This window comes from Peromyscus leucopus, chromosome 18 (assembly GCF_004664715.2).
Source record: "Peromyscus leucopus breed LL Stock chromosome 18, UCI_PerLeu_2.1, whole genome shotgun sequence".
NCBI classification, from domain to species: Eukaryota; Metazoa; Chordata; class Mammalia; order Rodentia; family Cricetidae; genus Peromyscus; species Peromyscus leucopus.
In genome coordinates this window covers 20530466-20553257 of record NC_051078.1, presented here as the reverse complement: position 1 = coordinate 20553257, position 22792 = coordinate 20530466, and the positions used below count along the sequence as shown (strand labels likewise).

General features: G+C 35.9%; 1 protein-coding gene across 8 annotated transcripts in view; it reads right to left on the bottom strand.

Annotated features, from left to right (window-relative positions):
- The window catches only part of Nav3 (neuron navigator 3), a 767863-nt gene that overhangs the window by 85516 nt on the left and 659555 nt on the right, over nucleotides 1-22792 (bottom strand). For 7 of the 8 annotated variants that reach the window (XM_028873085.2, XM_028873083.2, XM_028873084.2 and 4 more), the window contains 4 exons: nucleotides 8037-8169; nucleotides 6986-7259; nucleotides 5277-5988; nucleotides 2898-3386 (listed from right to left, as the gene is read on the bottom strand). In XM_028873085.2, the coding sequence (XP_028728918.1) occupies nucleotides 2898-3386; nucleotides 5277-5988; nucleotides 6986-7259; nucleotides 8037-8169 (1608 nt within the window). The remainder of the gene's footprint in view (nucleotides 1-2897; nucleotides 3387-5276; nucleotides 5989-6985; nucleotides 7260-8036; nucleotides 8170-22792) is intronic. The other variant, XM_028873088.2, reaches the window with a different exon arrangement.

Below are 22792 nucleotides of genomic sequence, written 5' to 3'. Positions count from 1 at the left end.
CGTGTGCACAATGGGGATGATATAAACACAAATGCAAAACAGACTGACTTAAAATTGAATCACTCAACATCAAAGCTAAAATGTTTTCTTCTCCAGGTACTCCATCTGTTATCTTATGCCAACGAGTAATTTGTTCTTGTTGTATATTATGATTATAAAATTTCCTAACTGGTATGAATAACCAAACCAAAGGAATCATACTAAACAAATAAGAAATCTCTAAATATGAACTATATTGGGCTATGTATTTATGTGATCATATGCCATTATTTCTTTAAAATATTGCAGAAAATGAGAAAATTCTTATAATTTTGCCAATGTTATCAGGTTATATAAAAATTACATGTTTGTATGTTACAGTGAAATAACTCAGAAAACACACTTAAATTGAATAACATAGAACATTTCCTACACTCTAGAGTAGTGGTTCTCAACCTGTGGGTTAAGACACCTTTGGCAAACCTCGTTCTCCAAAAATATTTACATTATGATTCATAACAGTAGAAAAATCACAGTTACGAAGTAGCAACAAAATTAATTTTACGGTTTGGGTCACCACAACACGAGGAACTGTGTCAAAGGGTCACAGCATTAGGAAAGTGGAGAACCACTGCTCAAGACATTCATGATAGTATTATGTTGGCTTTCTGCAGAGTTTTAAGGAGTAACCTTAAATGTCAGCACTCCAATGTCAGCAATGGCTAGGGAGGTAGAGGCAGTAAGTGAAGTAGAGATTTCACTTACTTATTGCACTGTTTGTCCAAGGCCAACAATTGTAACATGCAACATGGTTGTCAAATTTCACATTTAATGACAAGCTAGCAATTTACAAGGTTGTCTATGACTTTAAATTACTTTAAAAATATGCTTTGGTCACAGTAAAATAGAATGAAACAAAACAAATGTGGGTTAGATATAGTCACAGAACCACCAATGACTAGATCTGAGGTGTAGGGCAATATGGAAAAATTATTTCATTTGTATTCATTCATTTCCTTACATTTAAATTTTAGTGAAGAATAATTTATGTAAAAATTGAAATTAGTATGAAAACTACTGATTTATTAGTCCTAAGATGTGAAGATCAAAGTGTAATAAGAGAAGTCAAGAACTTACATATACCTTAACATCTATCAAACACATCTCAAATTAATTTTAAAAAATCACACTTTGATACACCTTTATACTTTCAATTTAGTTATTAACTGACCAGTTTTATCAGGCCATACACATGAGATTTTCTTAAACAGACCACACACTTCCTCATATATACTCTTAAGGGTTAAAATGCAGTTAGACTTTGCATTTTCCTTCTAAAGAAAAAGAGTATATACAGTGTTTTAAACAAAAAAAAAATTCAATCTAGCTAGTTGCTAGAAGGAACTGATTACTATCAGTCTTATATGTCATTCTTAATAAGATAGTCATATTGACTTTCCATGGCTGAATAGTCACTAATACATTTAAAGCATATTTTGGAAAGTCTTTGAATATTTTAATATTGGGTCAAATTAGCCTATTTCCAATACTGCAAAGCTACTAAAATTATTTACTTTAAAACAGTAAATAACTGTATATTTATTGTTGTATTTTTTAGTAGACTTTTTTTAGAGTAGTGCTAAAACATAGAATAAAATAATTAAACTGGATTCCACTATAGCCATAAGATTGGTTGATTTTAACATGCAGTTTTGGTTTGGTTTCTTGGTTATGATGATGTAATTGACCACATTCTTAGCATTTAATGTTTGAAGGCTAACCAAATAGGATGAAATCTATATGATCAACTTTATGTTTTCATCTTTATAATTTAAAGATTATGTGTATTTTGGAGGATGATTGTGACTAGTAAATTATAACCTGCTTGTTTGATTTAGATATCAACTCTTTTTTTAATTCTTCACATATGTCCTTATAAATTTAGAATATATTATTTAAATAAGACAATACATTTTAAATATAATTCTATTTACTTGGCATAAGTTTTATACATGACATGTGATCATGCCCATTTACTTTATAACTACTGGAACTAGAATCTGAGATATGATTGAAAGTCTAATTTTTGATGGATTATTCAGTACCAGTTCTTTTTATGTTGCATGTACTAAGAAAAAAAATTAAAGGGCAGTAGATATATTTTGGTTTGAATAACCCAGTTGTCAGGGCTCTGGCTTTTTGTGAATGGGAAAACATACATTTTGTAATTACCAGCCCATCACAATAAGCACTGAGTACCAATCATTCATTTAGGTCTCAAGGGCTTTAATGTAGTGGACGTGCCAATTACATGGCTGCCGGTGTGCAGTGAGGTGGTGGAACACCAAGAGGCAGTATTTCATTCCTGATTTTGTATTTCACACAGGCAAGAGAATCCAGAAGAGCTGGAAATAATAGATTAATGGACAATTTGAGCATTGTAGAATATGTCTTAAAAAGGGATTAAGCTTATATTTTAAAATTCCATATATTTCTCAGAGCACAATTGTAGAACCCATTTGAATTTGGTCATTTACAGAGTTTTAATCATCCTAAGGACTGTGTGTTGTCTTGAATCTCAAGCCGATAATTAGAAACGTCTTGAGAAGATATCACTCGCTGTATGAACGCCTATTTTATACACTATTGAAAGTGCCCACTGACTGGTAGGCATTCATATTAAGAAAATGATTCCATCACCCTATCATTAATGACTTCATTACTTGTCAAATTTGGTAACAAGAGTGAAGAATAAGACTGGTCTTATCAACATTAACTCTAAATTTAACTTCCTTTTTATGTCACTGCATAGTTGTATCCACAACAGAATCATGGAATTTTATTTAACAGGGTGGGGTAGTGGGCACAGGGCAGGAAGAAGGGGTTAAGGACTCATCGATGCCTCCAGGAACGCTCACCTTTCTGAGAGAGTAGATCTCACACTACCCGTTCTCATGAGCAGGCTCTGCACCTCGTGAGTGCCTGTGGTCAGTCCAGACAGGGAGCCATGATGGCTGAGGGGCAGGTCAATTGACTCAGAGCTCGTATGGAGACTAGTCATGGACTGGTAACTCGGAGTGTCCTTGCTGCCGGCAGAGGAACTGCTCAGATTGGCAGCCCACACAAGACCACCCGATGTGAAAGAGTGAACCGATGCTGGGCTGGAAGCCAAGGAGTGACTTAAGCTTATAACATCTGTAGTTAAGTCTGAGGGCTTATTGAAGAGAGGGCTGCTGCTGCCGCTTAGCCCGCCAGCACTGCCCATGCTGCCCGTACCAGACGACGGTGACTCCAGACTGCCTTGTCGCGCTAAGGAGGTACTAGGGCTGGGCAGTACTGAGGAGGATTTCACACCCTCAGTATTAGGTGCGGAGGCAGATTTGCCACCTGCCTTGGCACCAAACAACCTAAAAGAAAAACAAATAACAACTTCAGTTGTTCCAAGAGACTCATATCTACATTCCATAGGGTTTCAGTCCACAGAGCCAAGTGTGCGTTGGAGCAGCGGGCTACCAAGCACGTCCAGCCTCTATGTTCCTGAAGGTGATATGCTTGGTCTTGGTATTAATCAACTACTAAAAATCTCCTTAAATATCTTAAGGGGAAATCAGCACTGGACTACAACCAAGTTGGGCAGAAGTGGGCAAAAGTCAAACATGATCATGCTTGACTTTTACACTTCTAGCGATCAAAGGACTCTAAAATATTTTGGCCATTCCGGCATTGCCTATCTACAGAACCATTATAATGAAACAACTTCCACGCATTCGGTATATGGCACTTCAATGGATTTTCCTCTTTTTAAAATTAGGTTACTCAAAAATCTAAAGGGGACACTTAAGGACAGTAATGTCTGGAGGCCTGAATGACTCAGCTGGAAATATTGGATATTGTTGGCAACTTATGGATTTGCTGAAATCTTCCCATGGAAAAACCACAGGGATTTCTGTCAACTGCCAGAGCTACTCAGACATATATTTATACCAGTGATTTGAAATATCATTGGTGCTAAGTTAGATATTGGAGTTTAGATCAGAAAACATTTTAGTTTTGTAAGTGAAAGAGATGATATAATCAAATTTATGCAAATATGGAAATAAAATGATATGAAGTAATGGCAGAATGGTTACTAATTCAGCTGCAATGAAATCCATATTTCCTGCAGTGGAAGACTTTTATGACGAATATGAGAAATTGTTTCATAGGTAATGGGCCACAGGAGGGCACTATTGGCTTTCACATAAGTAGTGAGATTATTTACTCTTGCTAAAGCTATAATTTATTCTTTCCAAGAAGAATTGACACTTCAAAACATTCTTCACAATTAGTACTTCTAATGAGAAATTTGCTACTTTTCAAACAGTTATGCTTTGAAGGTTACTTAAATGTGAGAGTAAATTTTTCAAGACTCTTCCTAATTCTAGGTTAAACCAGCAGAATAAAAACAAACCTTAAATATTTAACAAGTTATAGATGATAAATGATTATTAATTTAAAGATAAGAAACAGAGGCAGGTATATTTAACAGTTTGTCCTAAGTCACACACTAGCTTTCCCCATGCTACTTGGGGTATCTAAAACCAGGGCTATTCCTAAGCAGAACTTCACATACTTAATACAAAGATAATCATGGTATCTACATCATGCTGCTGGGCCCTGTCAAAAAACACTGACAAAGAGTTATAAACGTCATCTCACTCGTGAGTTCTTGTCCTGTGTCAGACATCTGAATGTTTTAAAATCCTGACCATGATGTGATACTTTGACTTTTTGTTTTGTTTTGTTTTGTTTTTTGCTATGTTAAGATTCAGCCCTGTATAAACTGATCCAATGTAAACTGTTACAAAGAATATATCATCTATATTCATCACCATCCACTCATTAAGAGTCAGTAAGATGATGCACACTAGAGGTAAATGCTGTGTTTATCAATATCTATGCAGTTTGATTTTTTTTTAATGATGGAAAGGAGATGTGAAAACTGCTGAATTATTTTACAAGCTATCACTTTATATGTTATCACTACTTCTATGAATAGTCATTTGATTTTAAGCCTGTTGAACATGTTCCTTTTTTTCCCATCACACTGACAGTATAGCTGAACAGCTAACCACACTTCTCTAAAGAGCATCACTTTTTACACTAGCAGTTCATACAGTCAGCTCTGTAGAACTCACTATGTTTTAAACAAGTCTAGAATACAGAATCTTCGAATATTTAGAATAAATTAAAACATCTTTATGTAGAATAAGTACATGTTATATACCACCTTTTACGTTCTCCCAGCATCCCCTTACCTTCGAAATGTAGGTGAGGCAATATCTGGATATTTGGACCCTGGTTGTCTGAGCCCTTGTGTACCACAGGCACTGGCAGAGGTGGGGCTGGATTTGGGGGACCCTGACAAAGAAACACTCTCTGAATCTGAGACTGCTACTTTCTCCTTCTCTTTGTCTGTTTGGTTGACAGTGACTGGACTCGAGCGCCCTGAGCCGATCTTAGTGGGTTCTCTCAGTTTGGAGGTGGTGGCTCCAGCTGACTTGCTGCTGACGTTGGAATCGATGCTGCTGGTACTGGATCGGTGGCCACCTCGCCCGGGGATACCGCTGGTGCTGGATTTGGAAGGGCGGGGCAGGCTGCGGTACTGGAGGGTGGTCTTGGAGCTCACGTGCAGGACAACATCATCTTGATTCTGGGACCCATCTAAGCTGGTTTTCCTGCCTGCATTTGACTTCCCACCAATGGCGGCCGATTTGGGGATTTTTCCCAGCGTAGCTGAGCCGCTGGTTATGGTGGCACCACTGCTGGTAATCATGGTAGAGGACGACCCTACACCACTTGTCTTCTTATATCCAAAAGAATTGCTGGCTGACGATCTTCCGATGCCCGAGGGTGGCTTTTTCCCTTCATCTCCGCTGCTTTTCCCTGCATCTGAAGGAGACCTTTGCAAGGATGATCCCTTCAGCGGGGTTTTCCCTTTCTCTGAAGCCTTGGCATCGTCTGTCTTCCCTAATTAAAGAGAAACACACAGATGGGTTCATTTGAATGTTTTGACAACATAACCCTTCCAAAACCAAATGTAAAATGTGAGTGTCCTTTAGCTCTTTGTATCACGTCAGTTCTGAACTATTCCTTGTTTCAGATCTAAATAGGCATACTCTAATATCTCTAATATAATGAAATAATTGAGTGCCTAGCTAGAAAAAAACACCACATGTCTGTTGGGGGAAATGTAATGAGCTTGAGGAGGAAAAGTGAAAACTGGTTATTTTCTTATTTGTTGTTTTGTATCTTCAGAAGGGTGTCACTTATTCCTCAGTGTCTCTCAATCTTCCTAATACTGCAATCCTTTAATACAGTCCCTAGTGCTGTGGTGACACCCCCAACCATAAAATGATTTCCATTGCTACTTCATAACTGTAATTTTGCTACTGTTATGAATCGTGATGTAAATACCCGATATGCAGGATATGTGATAAGTGACCCTCAAAGTGGTCTCAACCCACAGGTTGAGAACCAATGTACTAGAAAAAAAAAAGTGGATGTCAATACCTTTACTTGGCTTATATCTGAAGTACTCTATGACATCCACATTTCAGGTGACACTATTTCTAAAATAAGGGGAGAGTCTTTCAGCTCTCAGATTTGTATTAAAAGGTAGTGACATTTGTAAAGTCAATACTGAAAATATTCATTAAAAAGTCATGAAGAGTGAGCGAGTTATCATTTATCCAGAACCAATACTTTGCCTGTATCCAAAGTGACTAGATTGTAATACAGTACATAACAACCCTATGTGACAAGTGTGATCCTCACAGGATTCTCAGACTGTCATACTCATGGGGGCTGATTATGACAAAGTATGTGGATTATAGAATAAAATTATTTGACTGTGTGCAGAAGAATCTGAATATTAAAAGGAGGAGCTAATACATGTGAAGGCATGCAAATGGGAGACCACAGGTTAAAATTCTTCTGTAGCGCTGATCCCAAGCGAAGAACCTACCAGGGGTCTTGAGTGCACTCGTGCTGGTTTTCTGCCTAGCTGGTGTCCCTCCCTGGGCAGACATGCCCCGCCTCCAGGAGCCAGTCTGAGACACAGACAGGCCCGCTTTCTGCCCTGTCTTCTCGGAGTCTTCCGCAAGTCCAGAGGTAGCGGCGCCCTTCCATTTGGTGCCTCCATCACCGTGGCTGTCAAAATCTTCTTCCGCCTTTTTCAGCTCCTCTGGACTATCCCAGGTCTCATCGGCTGTTGAACGTTTCTCTGCATCTGTTTTCAGCTATGAAGAAAAATGTCCCATTTAAAAAAAAAAAAAAGAAAGAAAAAGAAAAACCTATGAGCTGTGAATGGGGAACTGGACTGCGCTTTCAGATAAGAGGAGAAAAAATAATGAAGCACTGATTTATACTTCCGAAGCATGCCAGGAACGATCCTATTTATAACTACGATTTCACATACGTTTCATCAATTTGAGCCATAGAATTTCCCTTTGCAGATATTAGGGAATGTCAGGATAAATAATGCTCAGAGAAGCCTAATTAAACTCCACAAAGGAAGGGATTATTCTGTGACAAACGTGACAAGGAAAAAAAACCAAGACAAGACAGGATGTATTCAACGTTCTTTCTTGATGCACTATTCCCAAATGAGCCTAGTAATTTGTTTTTGACATCATTAAAAAAATTAATCAAGAATGATCCTATGTTAAACTGTTTTTAAACTTACTTTTTAAAGTAAATCAGTATTTGATGGGGGAAAATGTTAAGGTGGGTCTTTCTGGGTTACAGATCAGCAAATAGGTCTAAGCTGTTTATGATCTTCAAATAAGGCGAGGGGTAGGCATGGCTATAGTTCTGAGTGGTGTAACTCTAGGAGGCTTAAAATAAAAACACTTCAGATCCCAGAGCTGGTGAGTCTTTAGTATCTCTGACTATTCAGCTCATGCAAATGCTTTGGATTAAAGAATAAAACCACAGTTTAATAAAGTGCATTTTATTTTGGAGGAAGAAATTGATAGCATCACCGGGAAGAGAGAGGATGGCTCAATGGCTCTCACCTGAGTGTTCTTCCTGGAGGGGACAGTGATGTTGGAGTAAGAGCTGATGGAGGATGTGGTGTTCAGGTCATCTGTGCTGATGTTATCAAGGGTATCACTGAGACCACTGCTCACTGAACTGCTGTCGTCCCAGCTAACGGTAAGACATAAAGCAGCAATGAGCCGGGCACAGGACAAACAATGTGAACCACCCACATTTCCACACAATGTTTCCATCCATCATAAAGGCATTTAAAAACACTTATGAGAATCTGTTTGATTAGAATGTTATGGAAACATCATATTTATAAGAACTGAACATCTACTAAACAATAGTTTATCTGGTAGTTAGGAAGGACCAGAAGATGTGGGTTCCAGAACATTTGAAGCATATTGAAAACACTGAGAGAAGAGTAACATACCACAGCTGGGTCCCTCACCTCGCACCTATAAAAGCAACCTGGAATCATAAGGTACCTAAGAATTAGTTTCTGTTCAAAAGATGTTTGCTTTAGTCGGGCATCTGAAAATCACTCCTCATTTTCCTATCTTCAAACTACAACCATTCAACCATGCTTAAATATTGACATTCCCCCAGCAATCTCACCCATCACAATTCCAAACAACATAAGACAGTCTCCCATCTGATGTTCCTGCTTTTTCCTATTGCCACACAACTTCAGCCGCAGCATCTGAATGAGTGACCCCAAAGTCATGTTTGGAGCCTAGAGAGGTAGCTCAGCTGCTAAGGGCACTTGCTGCTTTTGCAAAGGCCCCAGGCTTGGTTCTCAGTACTCCCAAGACAGCTTATAGTTATCTTGCAACTCCAGTTCCTGGGGATCTGACACCCTCTTCTGGCAACTGTGGGTACCAGGTACACACCTTGAACACACACATTCATGAACATAAAGAATAAATACATCTTTCAAAAAAATTCACATCTGGCCATGGCACTACCCTGCTACAATCTCCAAAAAGCTTCTCCTTTCATACAGTCTAGGTTCCAAAACAAAAGGGGTCTCAAGAGATGCATAAAGAAATCCATTAGAAGGATAAGATGAATATCTGAATTTTTTTTTAAAGATTTATTTCTTTATTTTGTATACAGCATGTATGACCAGAAGAGGGCACCAGATCTCATTACAGATGGTTGTGAGCCACCATGTGGTTGCTGGGAATTGAACTCAGGATCTCTGGAAGAGCAGTCAGTGCTCTTAACCTCTAAGCCATCTCTCCAGCCCGAATATCTGAAATTTTTAACATACATTTTATATAAACAACAATAAAAAAGGCTATATTAATAACCACGTGCAGGCTAACTTGGGCCCCATTATTTAGTCAATGTGCTTAATGTGATGACATGTAAATACTTCAGGATATATGGTTATCTTAAAGGAGAATGGGAACTCCACTCTGCAACAGAGAGACCACTATCATCTCATTTGCTGACTGAATTTCAGTCTATTGATACATTACTACTCACATGTGCTTTGATATATGAATTAATGCACATACTATATAAGGACGAAAACTAAGTCTCATGAGATGAAGATTTGTCTTTAAACACCCTCCACAAATGAGCCAAGCATTGAAGATACCACTCAAATATTCATCATGAAAGCACAAAGAAAACATAAAGGAGACAAAATAAATATACTAAAAGAGCCCCATCTTAAGTTCCAAATAATAACGATGTACTTAGACAAATGTGAGACAAAAGTAATCATCAAGAAGAAAACTGAACTTACTGAGAGCAGATTATTATCAATAACAATGACATCTTAATGTGGGAAAAAATGTATTTTAGACCACTAGAGAAATATGTCTTATGTGAGTGCCCAAATCTGGTGAATACCTTCACTGTATCCAACTTTCCATATTATTAGCCACAACATCAGGAAGCACCTACCATATCTAAGCTCCCTTACACACACATCTGTCATGCAGTATAGGTTCCATCTACTGTCAAAGGGAGTAAAATCATCTGTAGCAAGGAAGTCAGAAGAATTGAGTCTTCTCTCAGGTAGCAGACTAACTCAGTTTTCCTCTAAGCTTTGGTGTTTTTTTTAAAGTCCCAACTACCTGAGTTTCCTACTAGAGATAGCATAATTTGGATGCATGGTTGTCTAAGAGTCAGTAAAGGACCTATATTTGCCACCATCTCCTAATTCAAAGAGCCTTCCAACATACTTTAGTTTCATAAACTGGCAAAAGTAGATTATGTACTTTGCAACTGAGACCTTAAGCAATACAATAATCATTTCTACAACATAGTTTATTCCTTACTTATTACTTCTTTTAATATTTCTACTTTACATGTTGAATATGTGAATATAAATTATGAAAAAAATCATGAATAGGTACATTGAACACCACTGATATAATGGAACTAAAATGAATATAGGAGTCCTGTTTGGATTTGACCACTCTGGTGATATTTTATTTATGCTGAAATATGGTGATATTTTATTTGTGCTTTAATAAATACAGCTTGCCTGTAGATCTAAGGAAAAAGCCAGCTGTTATAAGTAAACAAAGAAATCAGGCAAAGGAAGCACATCCTATCCCTTGGCAGGCAGGGATATATCTGTCTGGATCTCTGTGAGTTCAAGGCCACACTGGAAACACCCATGTGTGGTGACACAAGCCTTAAATTCCAACACTAGTTAACCATGGAGGTCTGGAGGTCTGTACAGACAGACAGGAAGTGACAGAGCTGGGCAGGAAGAGGAAGTGATGTAGCTGGACAGAGAGAGCAAATCAGATGGCAGAACAGCAAGACATATAGGTGTGGGTAGACAGGAAGTATCTTGCATTTGGAAGCTGAAGTTTTGGAAAGGTGAGGTTAGCTTGTGGCTGTTCCTAGTCCTCTAATCTCTCTCAGGCTTTAACCCCTATATCTGGCTCCATGGGTTTTTATTTAATAAGACCATTTAGAAATTCATCTACAGACCACTCTCATAGGTAGTACATAGTAGGTTATTGAATGGACTGTTCTGGTTTAATTAGCATCATACTGCCCTTGTTTCTGTCACCTCTCCCCTCCTTTCCTAAAATGTGTTCATGACAAGCATTACATTCTCTGACATCTTGACTGGACTCTTCTGCTGAGCCATATAGTATTTCTCTATTCCTGAGAACTTCTTTGAATTGCTCTGTATCTTGCCCTCCATTATATTAACTTTAGAATATCTTCCTTGACAATGGTCAGCCTTTCTACAACTATGAAATCAAGGTTATGATTTCAAAACCTCGGTCACTCTTTCCTGACTACAAGATCTGTGTTTTTGGCCTTATTTGGATTTTTCCCCGAAAGGGAGTCCTGTCAAAGTCCCAAATTAACTCTATATAGTTCACATTATTCTTTCTCTAAAAATTCTCCCCTATATTCATTGGCATTTGTTTGTCAATCCTTGATCTAATATATTACTGTTACTTCCTTTTTCTTTTTTAATGAAGCCACATTCTTATTAAGTTGTCTTTAATCATTTAAAACCAAAACTTTTAGCAGGCACCATGGCACATTTTTACTTTTTTAATACTCAATATTCATTTCAAAAAATATTGGTAAGTATGTATTCTCACTCCTTGTGAGAAATAAACTGCAATTCTTTGAACAACTCATTGTTTACTGAGAACATCAACTGTAATAAAAAACATCCAATAGAAACTAGGAAGTGTCATAGAGGTTAGTAGTATACTTAGATGATGGGACAGAATCAGGATTGCTTCTTTGAAGAGCTGGTATCTTCAAAATGTGATTATGACAATAGTGAGCAGATAAGATTCCATGCTAATCAGTCTATTGCTGTGTTTTCGCCCATAATAACCAGTCGTGTGTGTGTGTGTGTGTGTGTGTGTGTGTGTGTGTGTGTATGTGTGTGTGTGTTTTCTCTCCTCTTTGTCCTTCTCTTAATAATGAACTCTACTTTATTCTTATAACTCTAACAGATAATGTGGTATCTATTGTTGACTATGCCAATAAATCATATTGCTCAATGAAGTTTTGCTTTTGAAAATGCTGCCTATATTCAGTAATTTTAAACTTGGTTAAGTCTAATAATAAACAAAAGATTTTTTAAAGATTTATTTTTATTTTATGTGTATAAATGTTTTTACCTATATGCATGTGTGTGCACCACATGTGTGTGTGGTGCCTCAAATGTCAGAAGATGGTATCAGATCTTCTAGGTCTGCTGTTATAGATGCCTGTGAGCTACTATGTGGGTGCTGGGAACTGAACCTGGGTTCTCTGTAAGAACATCAAGTGCCCGTAACCTCTGAGCCACTACTTCAGCTCCATTAAATGATAGTTTTAAGCAAAAATTTGTTCAACATAGTTCTTTATTAAGCAAACTTAAAGTAATACTTTCTGACAGATAATGGAGTTATTTTTCTAATTTCAAACTTCTATGACATTTGACTTTCTTCTTTGATTTTGTAGATAACAGAATTCTCCATAGCAATGATGCAATTAATTCTGTTGATTGTCACACATTTAATTAAGTTGAAAAAAACTTAATAGAAAATAGTTTTTAATGAAAGAATTATTAGCATAATTAGCTCTGAGTAATAGGTCTCAAATCTCATCAAATATTTTTTCCATCCTTTCATTTTTAATTGCATTAAAATCTAAGAGTTTTTAACTATATTCTGCATAAAGGGCACCTCTTTATTTCTGCCAAATTACACATCTATAATTCTGCTGAAATTTTCCCTCATAATCTAGGACAAATTCATAAATTATGGGACTTATTACTCATGTTTTTATTTACATATGGTGTAGTTTCTGTCTTGAAACACTATAAATAAAATCATTGAAACATTCACATACAAATCTTTGCATGGACATGATCCTTCATTCACTGGGTAGGAGAGTAGTCAGAGAGTCATACTATGTGAGGATGGAAGACAGATACAAACTCTTTTCTAATGAGTGTACAGAATTACACATTCTCTCTCTGTCTGTCTCTGTCTCTGTCTCTGTCTCTGTCTCTCTCTCTCTCTCTCTGTGTGTGTGTGTGTGTGTGTGTGTGTGTGTGTGTGTGTATGTGTACTGATGTGGGGGATGCACTCACCTTTGCGGATGCATAGAGAGGCCAAAACTTAAAATTAGGATACCTTATTTACTGTTTCTACATATATTTTTTTAAATTTTATTTCCTTTTGAGACAGTATCTTATTAAGTAGCATGGCTAGACTGGTCATTACCACATAGACCAGACTGATCTAGAACTCACAGAGATCTCCTTGATGGAATTAGAGGCATGCACTACCATGCCCACTCATCATATTGTAGATAGGATTTCTTCCTGAACCTGGGGTTCACATTACATTAGCCTGGCTGGCCTGCAAGCCTTAGAGAACTATTTTCTCCCTCCAGTGCTGGGCTTATAGAAACTCATCACCAAACTCAACTATCATGTGAGTGTTGGAGATCTGAGCTTTCACTGCAAGCCCTCGGAAAACTGAGCCAACTCCCAGGCCACAATTTTGCATTCTTAGCTTAAGAAATGACTATTTCAATCATTCCATAGCCTTGCTGTCATAAGACCGAGGCTTGTAATTAATTGTAAATAGTTCATAATGTTCTTACTATTAAAAAAAAAAGTCTTGCTCCAGACTGCAGGTTTCTTCCATCTTTTTTAAAAAGAACTTTATTAGGCAGAATGGCAAATTCTTAACTGTATACACCATGAAGTATAGATCAAATTATTTTAATATATAGGCTTATGATCTTTCAGTCTTTCATGAATTTAGCTTCCTTGTCAAGTTTGTAATAACATAGAATTGACTATATAACTATATGTATATTGATTTATTTCAAGGTTTCCTATTGCTTCAATATCTTTGGGCATTTTAGTGACTATTACCACCATGCTGTAGCTTTACAGTAACCCTTAAAAACAGATCATGCAAGTCCACCAGATTCATGATTCTTTTATAAAAATACTGTGGCTATTTTTGTTCTTAGCATTTGCATGTGATTTCAGAAACAGCTTCTAAATGGCTATTGAAAGGTTGCCAGTGACTTGATCTACATTTTATTAAATCTAAAGACCCTTTGGGAAGTACTTATATCCTCTCAAGCCTCTCAGGCCACAAGCAAGAAATATTTTTCAATATATTTTTTGCCTCCTTTAAATTCTTTATGCAATAATGGGTACTTCTTGGAATCACAGAGCTTTAAAAAACAAATTGGGTTGTATCATGGAAGCTATCACAAAGTATATGTTTAAATGTTCATGTTTTATTTTTTTTCTTGTCATTATTTCCTGTAAACCAAATACAATCAAATTTTAAACCTGGGCTTTGTATGACATAATTTTATCAAGTTTGTTGATTGTTTTGTGGTGCTGCAGGATGAAGTCTTGTTTTTAAAGTGAATTCCCTTGCTACTTCTTCATGTATGTTCAGTCATGTCAACTCAGAACACAGGAAGTTTAGCATTTCCTTTCCATATGCCTACTCCAATATAACATGCCATGTGCAACCAAGATGACAGCTTTTCACATAATAATGACAACACAAACATACAACCACAATACTACTACCCTAATACTTAAGTCCAGGAAAAAGGCTAAAGAATGAGCATACACTAAATCATAATGGAAATGGAAGAATAAATAATTAAAAGGCCCATTAATTTTTCAGCAAGTGTCAAGATAATCTGTGGAATAAAAAATATGAAATTGGGATTTTATAGGACTGTACTGAGAATATAAAGTTCCTTTCTTTAGAAGAGAAACTTTTAAACCACAAACCAATGAGGAGCTTGATAAAGAAAACAACTACACTTTATAAACATCTTTCTTACACATTGAAAGTGTGACCTGAATGTAAATGGTAAAATGCACATTATTTTTTGAATAGAATGTAATATAAAACACTTGCAATTGTTACTACATAAAGGGCAAGTAAATAATAATAATAACAATAATAATAATAATAATTAATAATAAATGGTCACAGAAATGCAGACAAAGAATCTTAATAAATAATGTACAAAGAAAATTTCAAATATCCCAAAAGCATCGAAAGAATTTTAACTTTATAAATATGTAAAGGTTCTAGCTAACAATCAATCACTGTGTATAAGGTCCTCACTGGTGACTAGATAATCTTTCTTCTGTGCACTCTTCAGTAACTCATGTCTCACAGAAACCCAGCAGTAATAATTACATGAGCATCCTTGCATATATAGACAAGGAGATTAAGGTACATTCAAGGACTCACTCAATTTCTCACATACTAAACAGTGAGTTGTGATCCAGATCTGTCCAGACACAGATGCCAGGTAGTTAACCCAACCAAAAAAAAATGCTAAGAGTGAAATTCAATTAATAGTTTGAGATGATTTTAAATGTTGTCATCAAATGTCTTGAAGCTACTTGATCATTTAGGTTAATAATATTGTTTATAGCAATCCATCATAAATAAAGAATAGGACTTGTGAACAAAGATTTTCTTAGGAAGACACTCACCTCAGCATCCTCTTTCTTAACAGTTTAAAGGGATGGACCATTGATACATATACAGTGACATAGATGAAAGCCTATTGTGTGTGTGAAGGCAGATTTAAAAGGCTATATACACTGAGTGATCCTGTTTCTTTGATAGTTTAGTGATGCCAGCAGCTAACACTAAAGGGAATTCTTTGGTAGTGGGCATATAGAGATGTCAAAACTCAGAAATGTGTAATAGTAATACAAAAATTATACAACCTAGAAAATAAAAAAATAACTATTTAATATTCAGGCATATTAGTCCTTGACTACCTATTAGAATACCAAATGAATGAGAAAGTGAATGTTTGGGGATACTTTATACTTTTTAGCTTGTTAATGCTTAATAACAAGGCAAAGCTAATTGGTGTGTACAATCACCCCTGGGCACACATTGGAAGGCAAATCTGCTTTAAAATAAATTTATTTTTGTTCACAATTTCAGTGTTTATGGGGACTTCTAAAATATTTACTGAATAATTGTTAAACATCATTTTGAAGATTTGAAACATTTTCCACAAGGAAAAGTTAGCCCAGTGACCCCTGCTATTGGTTGGTGGGTCACTGTTCAATATGTTCCTGTATTGGGCATAGCAGCATTTGGGCAGCTAGTATTAAGTCAGCTTTGAGACTGTTCATATGATGTGCCAACTGCTCAATCTATGCATGTACAGTAAAGAGATACTGTCTTAATCAAGAATGGATCTTTTTAACCTCAGGCACTAAAAGGTAACCTTAATTTGAAAATTTCACCTTATTTAATTCCCATTAATGAATTAAAGGAACATGTCAATTACTTATTTCTCTGGATACACTCCCCTTTTTACCCCAATTTGGTTATAATCAAAATACTGGCTACTGAGGTTATTATTTTAAAATTATACCAAAATGTTCACTGAGTACTGACTTTTAATATTTTTGTTCATAGGTTGATTTTATTAAAAGACAAAGTAAAAATACATTTGTAAAATATTTTGGTACCCACTTGAATGGCTTAACTATATACTGTATAATTATTTACAAAACATTGCCATGGATGTTATAGTATTTCTCAGTATTGGAGTGTTCTTGGGCAATGGTACTGGAAAACATTTGAAATGAGTAATGAGGTTCATTGATAATATTATGCTCTTAATCTGGGTGCCTGCAGATGCATATATTTCTTCTGCATTATTCATGATCTTTGCTGGAATGTAGCCTTCTGAATGATGTCTGACTTAGCCTGTTTAAAAATTAGCACACTCTTCTCCATATACGTCTTATTATATTCTTGCCTTTGCCTCTCACTTTTGCAACTACCGTCAATCAATAAACTACTAATTCAATTAATTCATCATTTTTTTAAAAAAATGTAAAACATTATAATAATCTGTGAAACCTAGAGAATTTTGTTTGTTTCACCCATGGTTGTTTTTCATTGTATCAAAGGAAAATATCTTGACTGTAAGAGACACTCAATCAAAGCAGGCTTCTAGAAATCAATCATTAATGCTCACCTGCCCACTTAGTTCTTATCACTGATAGCAATCACCTAATTGCACTCTAAATCACTAATTATAAGTAAAATACCATGTGCTGCATTTGATTTCTAAATACCACACCTACTTGTGCCTTAGTCTTTAAAGGTACAAGTGCTGTGGGATGGTCTGTATGCCAAATGCTCTGATTGGTCAATAAATAAAACACTGATTGGCCAGTGGCCAGGCAGGAAGTATAGGCGGGACTAACAGAGAGGAGAAAAGAAAGAACAGGAAGTTGGGAGGAGACACTTCCAGCTGTGCCATGACAAGCAGCATGTGAAGATGATGGTAAGCTACGAGCCTCGTGGCAAGGTATAGATTTATGGAAATGGATTAATTTAAGCTATAAGAACAGTTAGCAAGAAGCCTGCCACGGCCATACAGTTTATAAGCAATATAAGTCTCTGTGTTTACTTGGTTGGGTCTGAGCCTCTGTGGGACTGGCAGGTGACAGAGATTTTTCCTGACTGTGGGCCAGGCAGGAAAACTCTACCTACACACAAGTTTGGTTTTCTACACAGGTCATGAACCATGCCCAGATTATATTGCCATTCTGAATTAAAACTCAGACATAGTTGGCTACATTTTTAAGCAATCCAGAAATTTATAAAATTTCTTAATACCATTGATGATTATATGTGAACTAAACACAAATTCTGCAATGAATTCATCATTAGTAAGCAAGTGAGACCTGCACTTGAAATAGTCATGCAATTTCTTGAGATCTGTGAACCATCACCAAATCTATAGGGCAGGATACTAGATGTGCTTAGAAAGAGCCCGACACTTAGACAAGAATAGAAAGGTGCATTTGCTTCACAAGTGGTGGCCTAGTTACATGTCTGTTGCTGTGATAAAATACCCTGAGAAAATGCAAAAATTGTCAGAGAAAGAGTTCATTTCTGCTCACAATTTCAAGTTATTCTGCATCACAGCTGAGAATTTAAGAGGAAAAAAGCTAAGAACATTTAGTCATATCACATCTACAGTAAAAAGCAGAGAGAGGAATGAATGCCTGTATAATTAGTACTTGGCTGACATTCTCCATGAATACAGTCTAAGACCTTAACCTAAGGAATTCTGCTACCCACAGTGGGCTGGTCTTCTCACCTTAATCAACATAATTAAGAGAAGCACCCACCCACCCACACACACACAGGTCAACTTAATGTAGACTACCCTTCATTGAGATTTTCTTTTTAGGTGATTCCAGATTATGTCAAGGTAACAACTAAAATTAAACACCACAAGTAATTTTTTTTTTACATTATTGGAGTTATTCAAGTATAAGTGAAATACTAGCTGACATAGGAAGAAAATTAAAAGTACAAGAAGATGCAGGTTTATCAAGTTTTATTGAAGTGTCAGAAATCCAGTGTCAGGATTCTCATGAGATAGTAAATCAAGAAAAAATATTTTCTCTCCAATCTAAAAGTTGGCAGATGGCATAGAATATAATGTAGTAAATATTTTGAAGATTTTACTAAATATTTCTTAAATATGAAAATAACTGCATACTAAAAAATAAAACAGAGTAACCATAATCACCATGAGATTATTTTGCAAAAGTTTCTGGATTTTTTATCCTAAATTAAAGAGAAAACTGGATGATATTCACACAGCATAATGGGGTCACTAAAAATCCTATCATATTTTAGGATATATTTTTCCCATATGGTTACTAAAATAATGAGATGCATGTTGCTTTTATAGTATTTTCTAGACACAATGACCTTTGCAATAATAAAATGTTGAGAACTGTGTAAACTGTGAGTTTTGAGAATGAAACTATTAAGTCCATGACTTTGATCCTCACAATTATGTGAAGATGCAACTATGTATTCCTATAATGTGCAGTTTTACCAGAAAACACAATACACTCCATACCAGCTTTGGACACCACAGCCACTGAAGTGTAAATTCATTACTACTTCAGACTCATTGATAGAAAACAGTGTAGAGTTATTTCAAGATGGAGTTATTGAGCATTTCCCCTTGAAAATGTTTTATTACTATAAAGAAAAGAACAAGCCATCAGAGAAGATTTCAGACTGGGGAAAAACACAAATTAATATATCAATGTCTAAAAATGATGCTAGATCAAATAGATACTCTCTCAATTAATTTTTATATGACTATATTAAAATTTAAATAAAGTTCCTTACACCTACCAATGTCTCATTCTGCCACTACATATTATTTATACAATTTGGTTTTGAACACAGTTAAAAAATCATTTCCTTATGAATCCTTCCAGACCTTCCCCAAATGTGTTAATTCTTCCACATTTGTATTTGCTTCTTTGGCCTCTAATCTCCTTTGACATTCTGCAAAAAGCTGGTCCAGTCTCAACATTATAGCCAAGAGCAAAAGCAAAGCCTTCCCATCAGCCTCAGAGCCCAACACAACTTTGGCCCAGTTTAGTTCCTTAATGTTGATAGACTAAGTCAGAAAATGCTCCAGCCTCATGACGTCACAAGTCACAGCCACAGCGTGTGATTCACAGGCTCTGATCCTCAAGTGTGAACGTAGTTATGAATTATCACAAAAAGAAAGCAGTGGAGTAAGGACAGAATCAAGTGAGGTGGGGGACGAGTAAGTTTGGGTGAATAAAAACTTGTTTTCTTAAGGGAATCACATTAAAGAACAGCAGCTAGACAGCTGAGAAGCAAAGCCTTCTGTGAGCAAAGAGTGAGAAAGGAAGATAAGCATGCAAGAACAAAATCCCAGAAATACCCAAACTCAAGAGACATACAGGACTAGGTTGGCAGGTGTAGGAGAGGTACAATTATTTAGTGAGACAGAGAACGACCCAAGTTGGCTACTGGAAGATTGTGTTCACAGTGAAAGACATTAGAGCTTGCAGCCAGGACAACAGAATTCAAAGGACTTTAAGCAATGAAATGAAGTGTGTGTGTGTGTGTGTGTGTGTGTGTGTGTGTTATAATGTGTTTATGTGTAGGTGTGCATGCATACATATGTGTATACATGTGAGTGGCAGAAGTCAACATTAGGTGTTTTTCTCATTCTCTCTTCATTTTATCTTTTGAGACAGCGCCTCTCACTGAACATGGAGCTTGCTGATTCAGTGAGACCAGTCAAAAACCCCCAAGAATTTTCCTGTCTCTACCTCCTTCCCCAGTACTGGAATTACAGGTATATGCCCCTCCATCTGACCTTCTCAGGGTATGGGGGATCAAACTCACTCACACTTGTGAGGCAAGCACTTTAATAACCGCCATACCTGCTTGAACAGTCACAATGTAAAAATATTTGAATGCGATGAATGCATTTGAAACAAAGCAAATAGAAACGAGGCGCTTAAGGTAGCAGTTGAGGTGACGTTCCTCAGCTTATAAAACAACAGATATATGCAAATTAAAGGAAAGAAGTTGCAAAAAAACATTTTGAAGAAAGCATGAGGGTTTGCTGTTACATGGAATGTGGGCAAGAGAAAAAGATTAACTTTCCTATGTCCTTTCTACCAGCAAGAGAGGAAGACTTCTGGACTAGTAAGAAAAGAATTTATCAAGAGGACTCAAAACATAATCCTGAAGTATATTGTATTTGAACTTGCATCATTTTATCCCATGTCAAAAGAAGATGGTCTGTTTGTTATTTAATAGCTAAGACTATAATCCTTAATAAACTGACAATTCATATGAAAAGGTTAAAAATCTTCATTTTTATAATTTTAGGGTGTATATAAAATTGAGTTTAATCTATGAAATATTGAAAGACTAGTATTAATATGATTTGGAACCAGAAAGCAATCTATAAGCTATGCACTGGACTTTTCATTTCCTTTTCTTTTCTCTGGAAAACAAATAATGAAGATTTACAGTTGTTCTCTTGAAGCATCAGATAAGGATAGATAAACAACAAAATGAAAAGCTCTCGTTCTTTATCAAAGAAAGCCCCAGGTAGTCTCTGTCAAATTTAATAAATAATGTTAGTTTAAAATGAATTTATGCAGTCAGGCAGATTTTTATATTTTCATGATATTTGAGGCAGAGAAGAAAAATACCCAATTTTTATTATGTGAGCTGAAATCACAAGAGCAATAAAATAATGTTATTAAAAACTCATTCAAACACATTACTAGGATAATGCCCATAATAGTTTTGAGAATTTATTTCATTGCTCATTTTTACAATACTGCTATATGGATGAAAAAAAAATCTTATGTTTCTGAGAAGTGGAGAAATTATGGCAAATATATATACACTAAAATTATAAAAATGAAGATTTTTAACCTGCTTATATGAATTCAAGAATTCAAAAAGGTGAGTAGTATATATTTTATATCATATACAGATTTTAAAGCCAATAAATACCTGTAATGGCTAATTTATAGCGCCTACTTCATTGGCTCTAGAATCACTCAGAGCTACATTTACAGTTACAGTTCACAGTGTAACTGTGAGGGAGTTTCCAGGGAGGGTAACCTGAAAAGGGAAGACTCATTTATTCTATTCATTGAAAGGGAAAAGGATGGTGGGCTTAGCACTACATTCATCCCTGCTTCCTGACAGTCACAGCAATGCAGCCAGCCATCTTCCGCTCCCGCCTCCATGTCCTTCTCCACCATAATGAATGGATGAAATAACGACTTCTTCCTCAAACTTATTCTGTTAAGTATTTTGTCAAAACAAAATAGAGAAAAGTAACTAATACAATAATTACCCTTGGGAACTGGGCCAGCCAGAAATGCACAACCGTGACAGAGTTAAACATCTGTAATCTACCTAGAAGTAGCCATCCTTAATATTAGAACAATTTCTGAATCTTCCTGGATGTGTTACACATATAAGTAGAAATTTTCCTTTTTCTAATCTTGCTTATTATACTATCTGTATATGTAGTATGTATTTGCTTTATGAAATATTATCAAGATTTTAATTTTTAAGACTGCCTAAATCATCACATATATTTACAATGACTACATAATCACCTTATATGATGTTTTATATACTTAGTAATCTGTATAAAAAGGGTTATCATTATCATATTCTATCAACCATAAATAAAACCCCAAGGAATATTATAGCCTTAGGTAGTATTAATCTTAATCCTGTATATAGTAGGTAGAAGGATGTCCTTAAATGTCTCAAAACACTTCAGATCGAAGAGCTGAAAATTAGAATTAGTTACATTCATCAAAACTTTAAGTTAAGCTGAATTTTCATTAATTTTATCAGCTATCTTCCTTCAACTTTCTTGCAAAAAAAGATTAGCTAATCCATTTATATTATATCATTGTAACCTTTTTTATTCTTGAGGATTTTATAGATGGGTGAATATGATCGTATTCTCCATTTTCTTCCTGTAACTTCTCCCATTTTTCCTTTAACATGTTCCCCTCCCGACTTTATTTCTTCTTTTTTGATAACCCACTAAGTCTAATTGATTGTAGTGAAGTTTGACATATTGAAATATTTAAAATATTTTCCCAACATACTACTTTTATTAATGTCATTTTAGTCAATTTTATAAGATGTTGATATTTTTGTCTTATAATATTTTCTCAAGGGAAATTCTGCACAAATATTTTGACTTCTCTGACTCTTCTTGAATTTCCTCTTTTTAAAAGAGACTTTTTTATTTTATATGTATGAGTATTTTGCCTGCATGCATAAATGTACAGCATGTGCATGCACTACCTGTGAACCCAGAGAGGGCATTGAATCCCTTGAAACTGCAGTTAGAGACTGTGGACATGCTTTGTGTATATGGTGGGGACCCAATATCT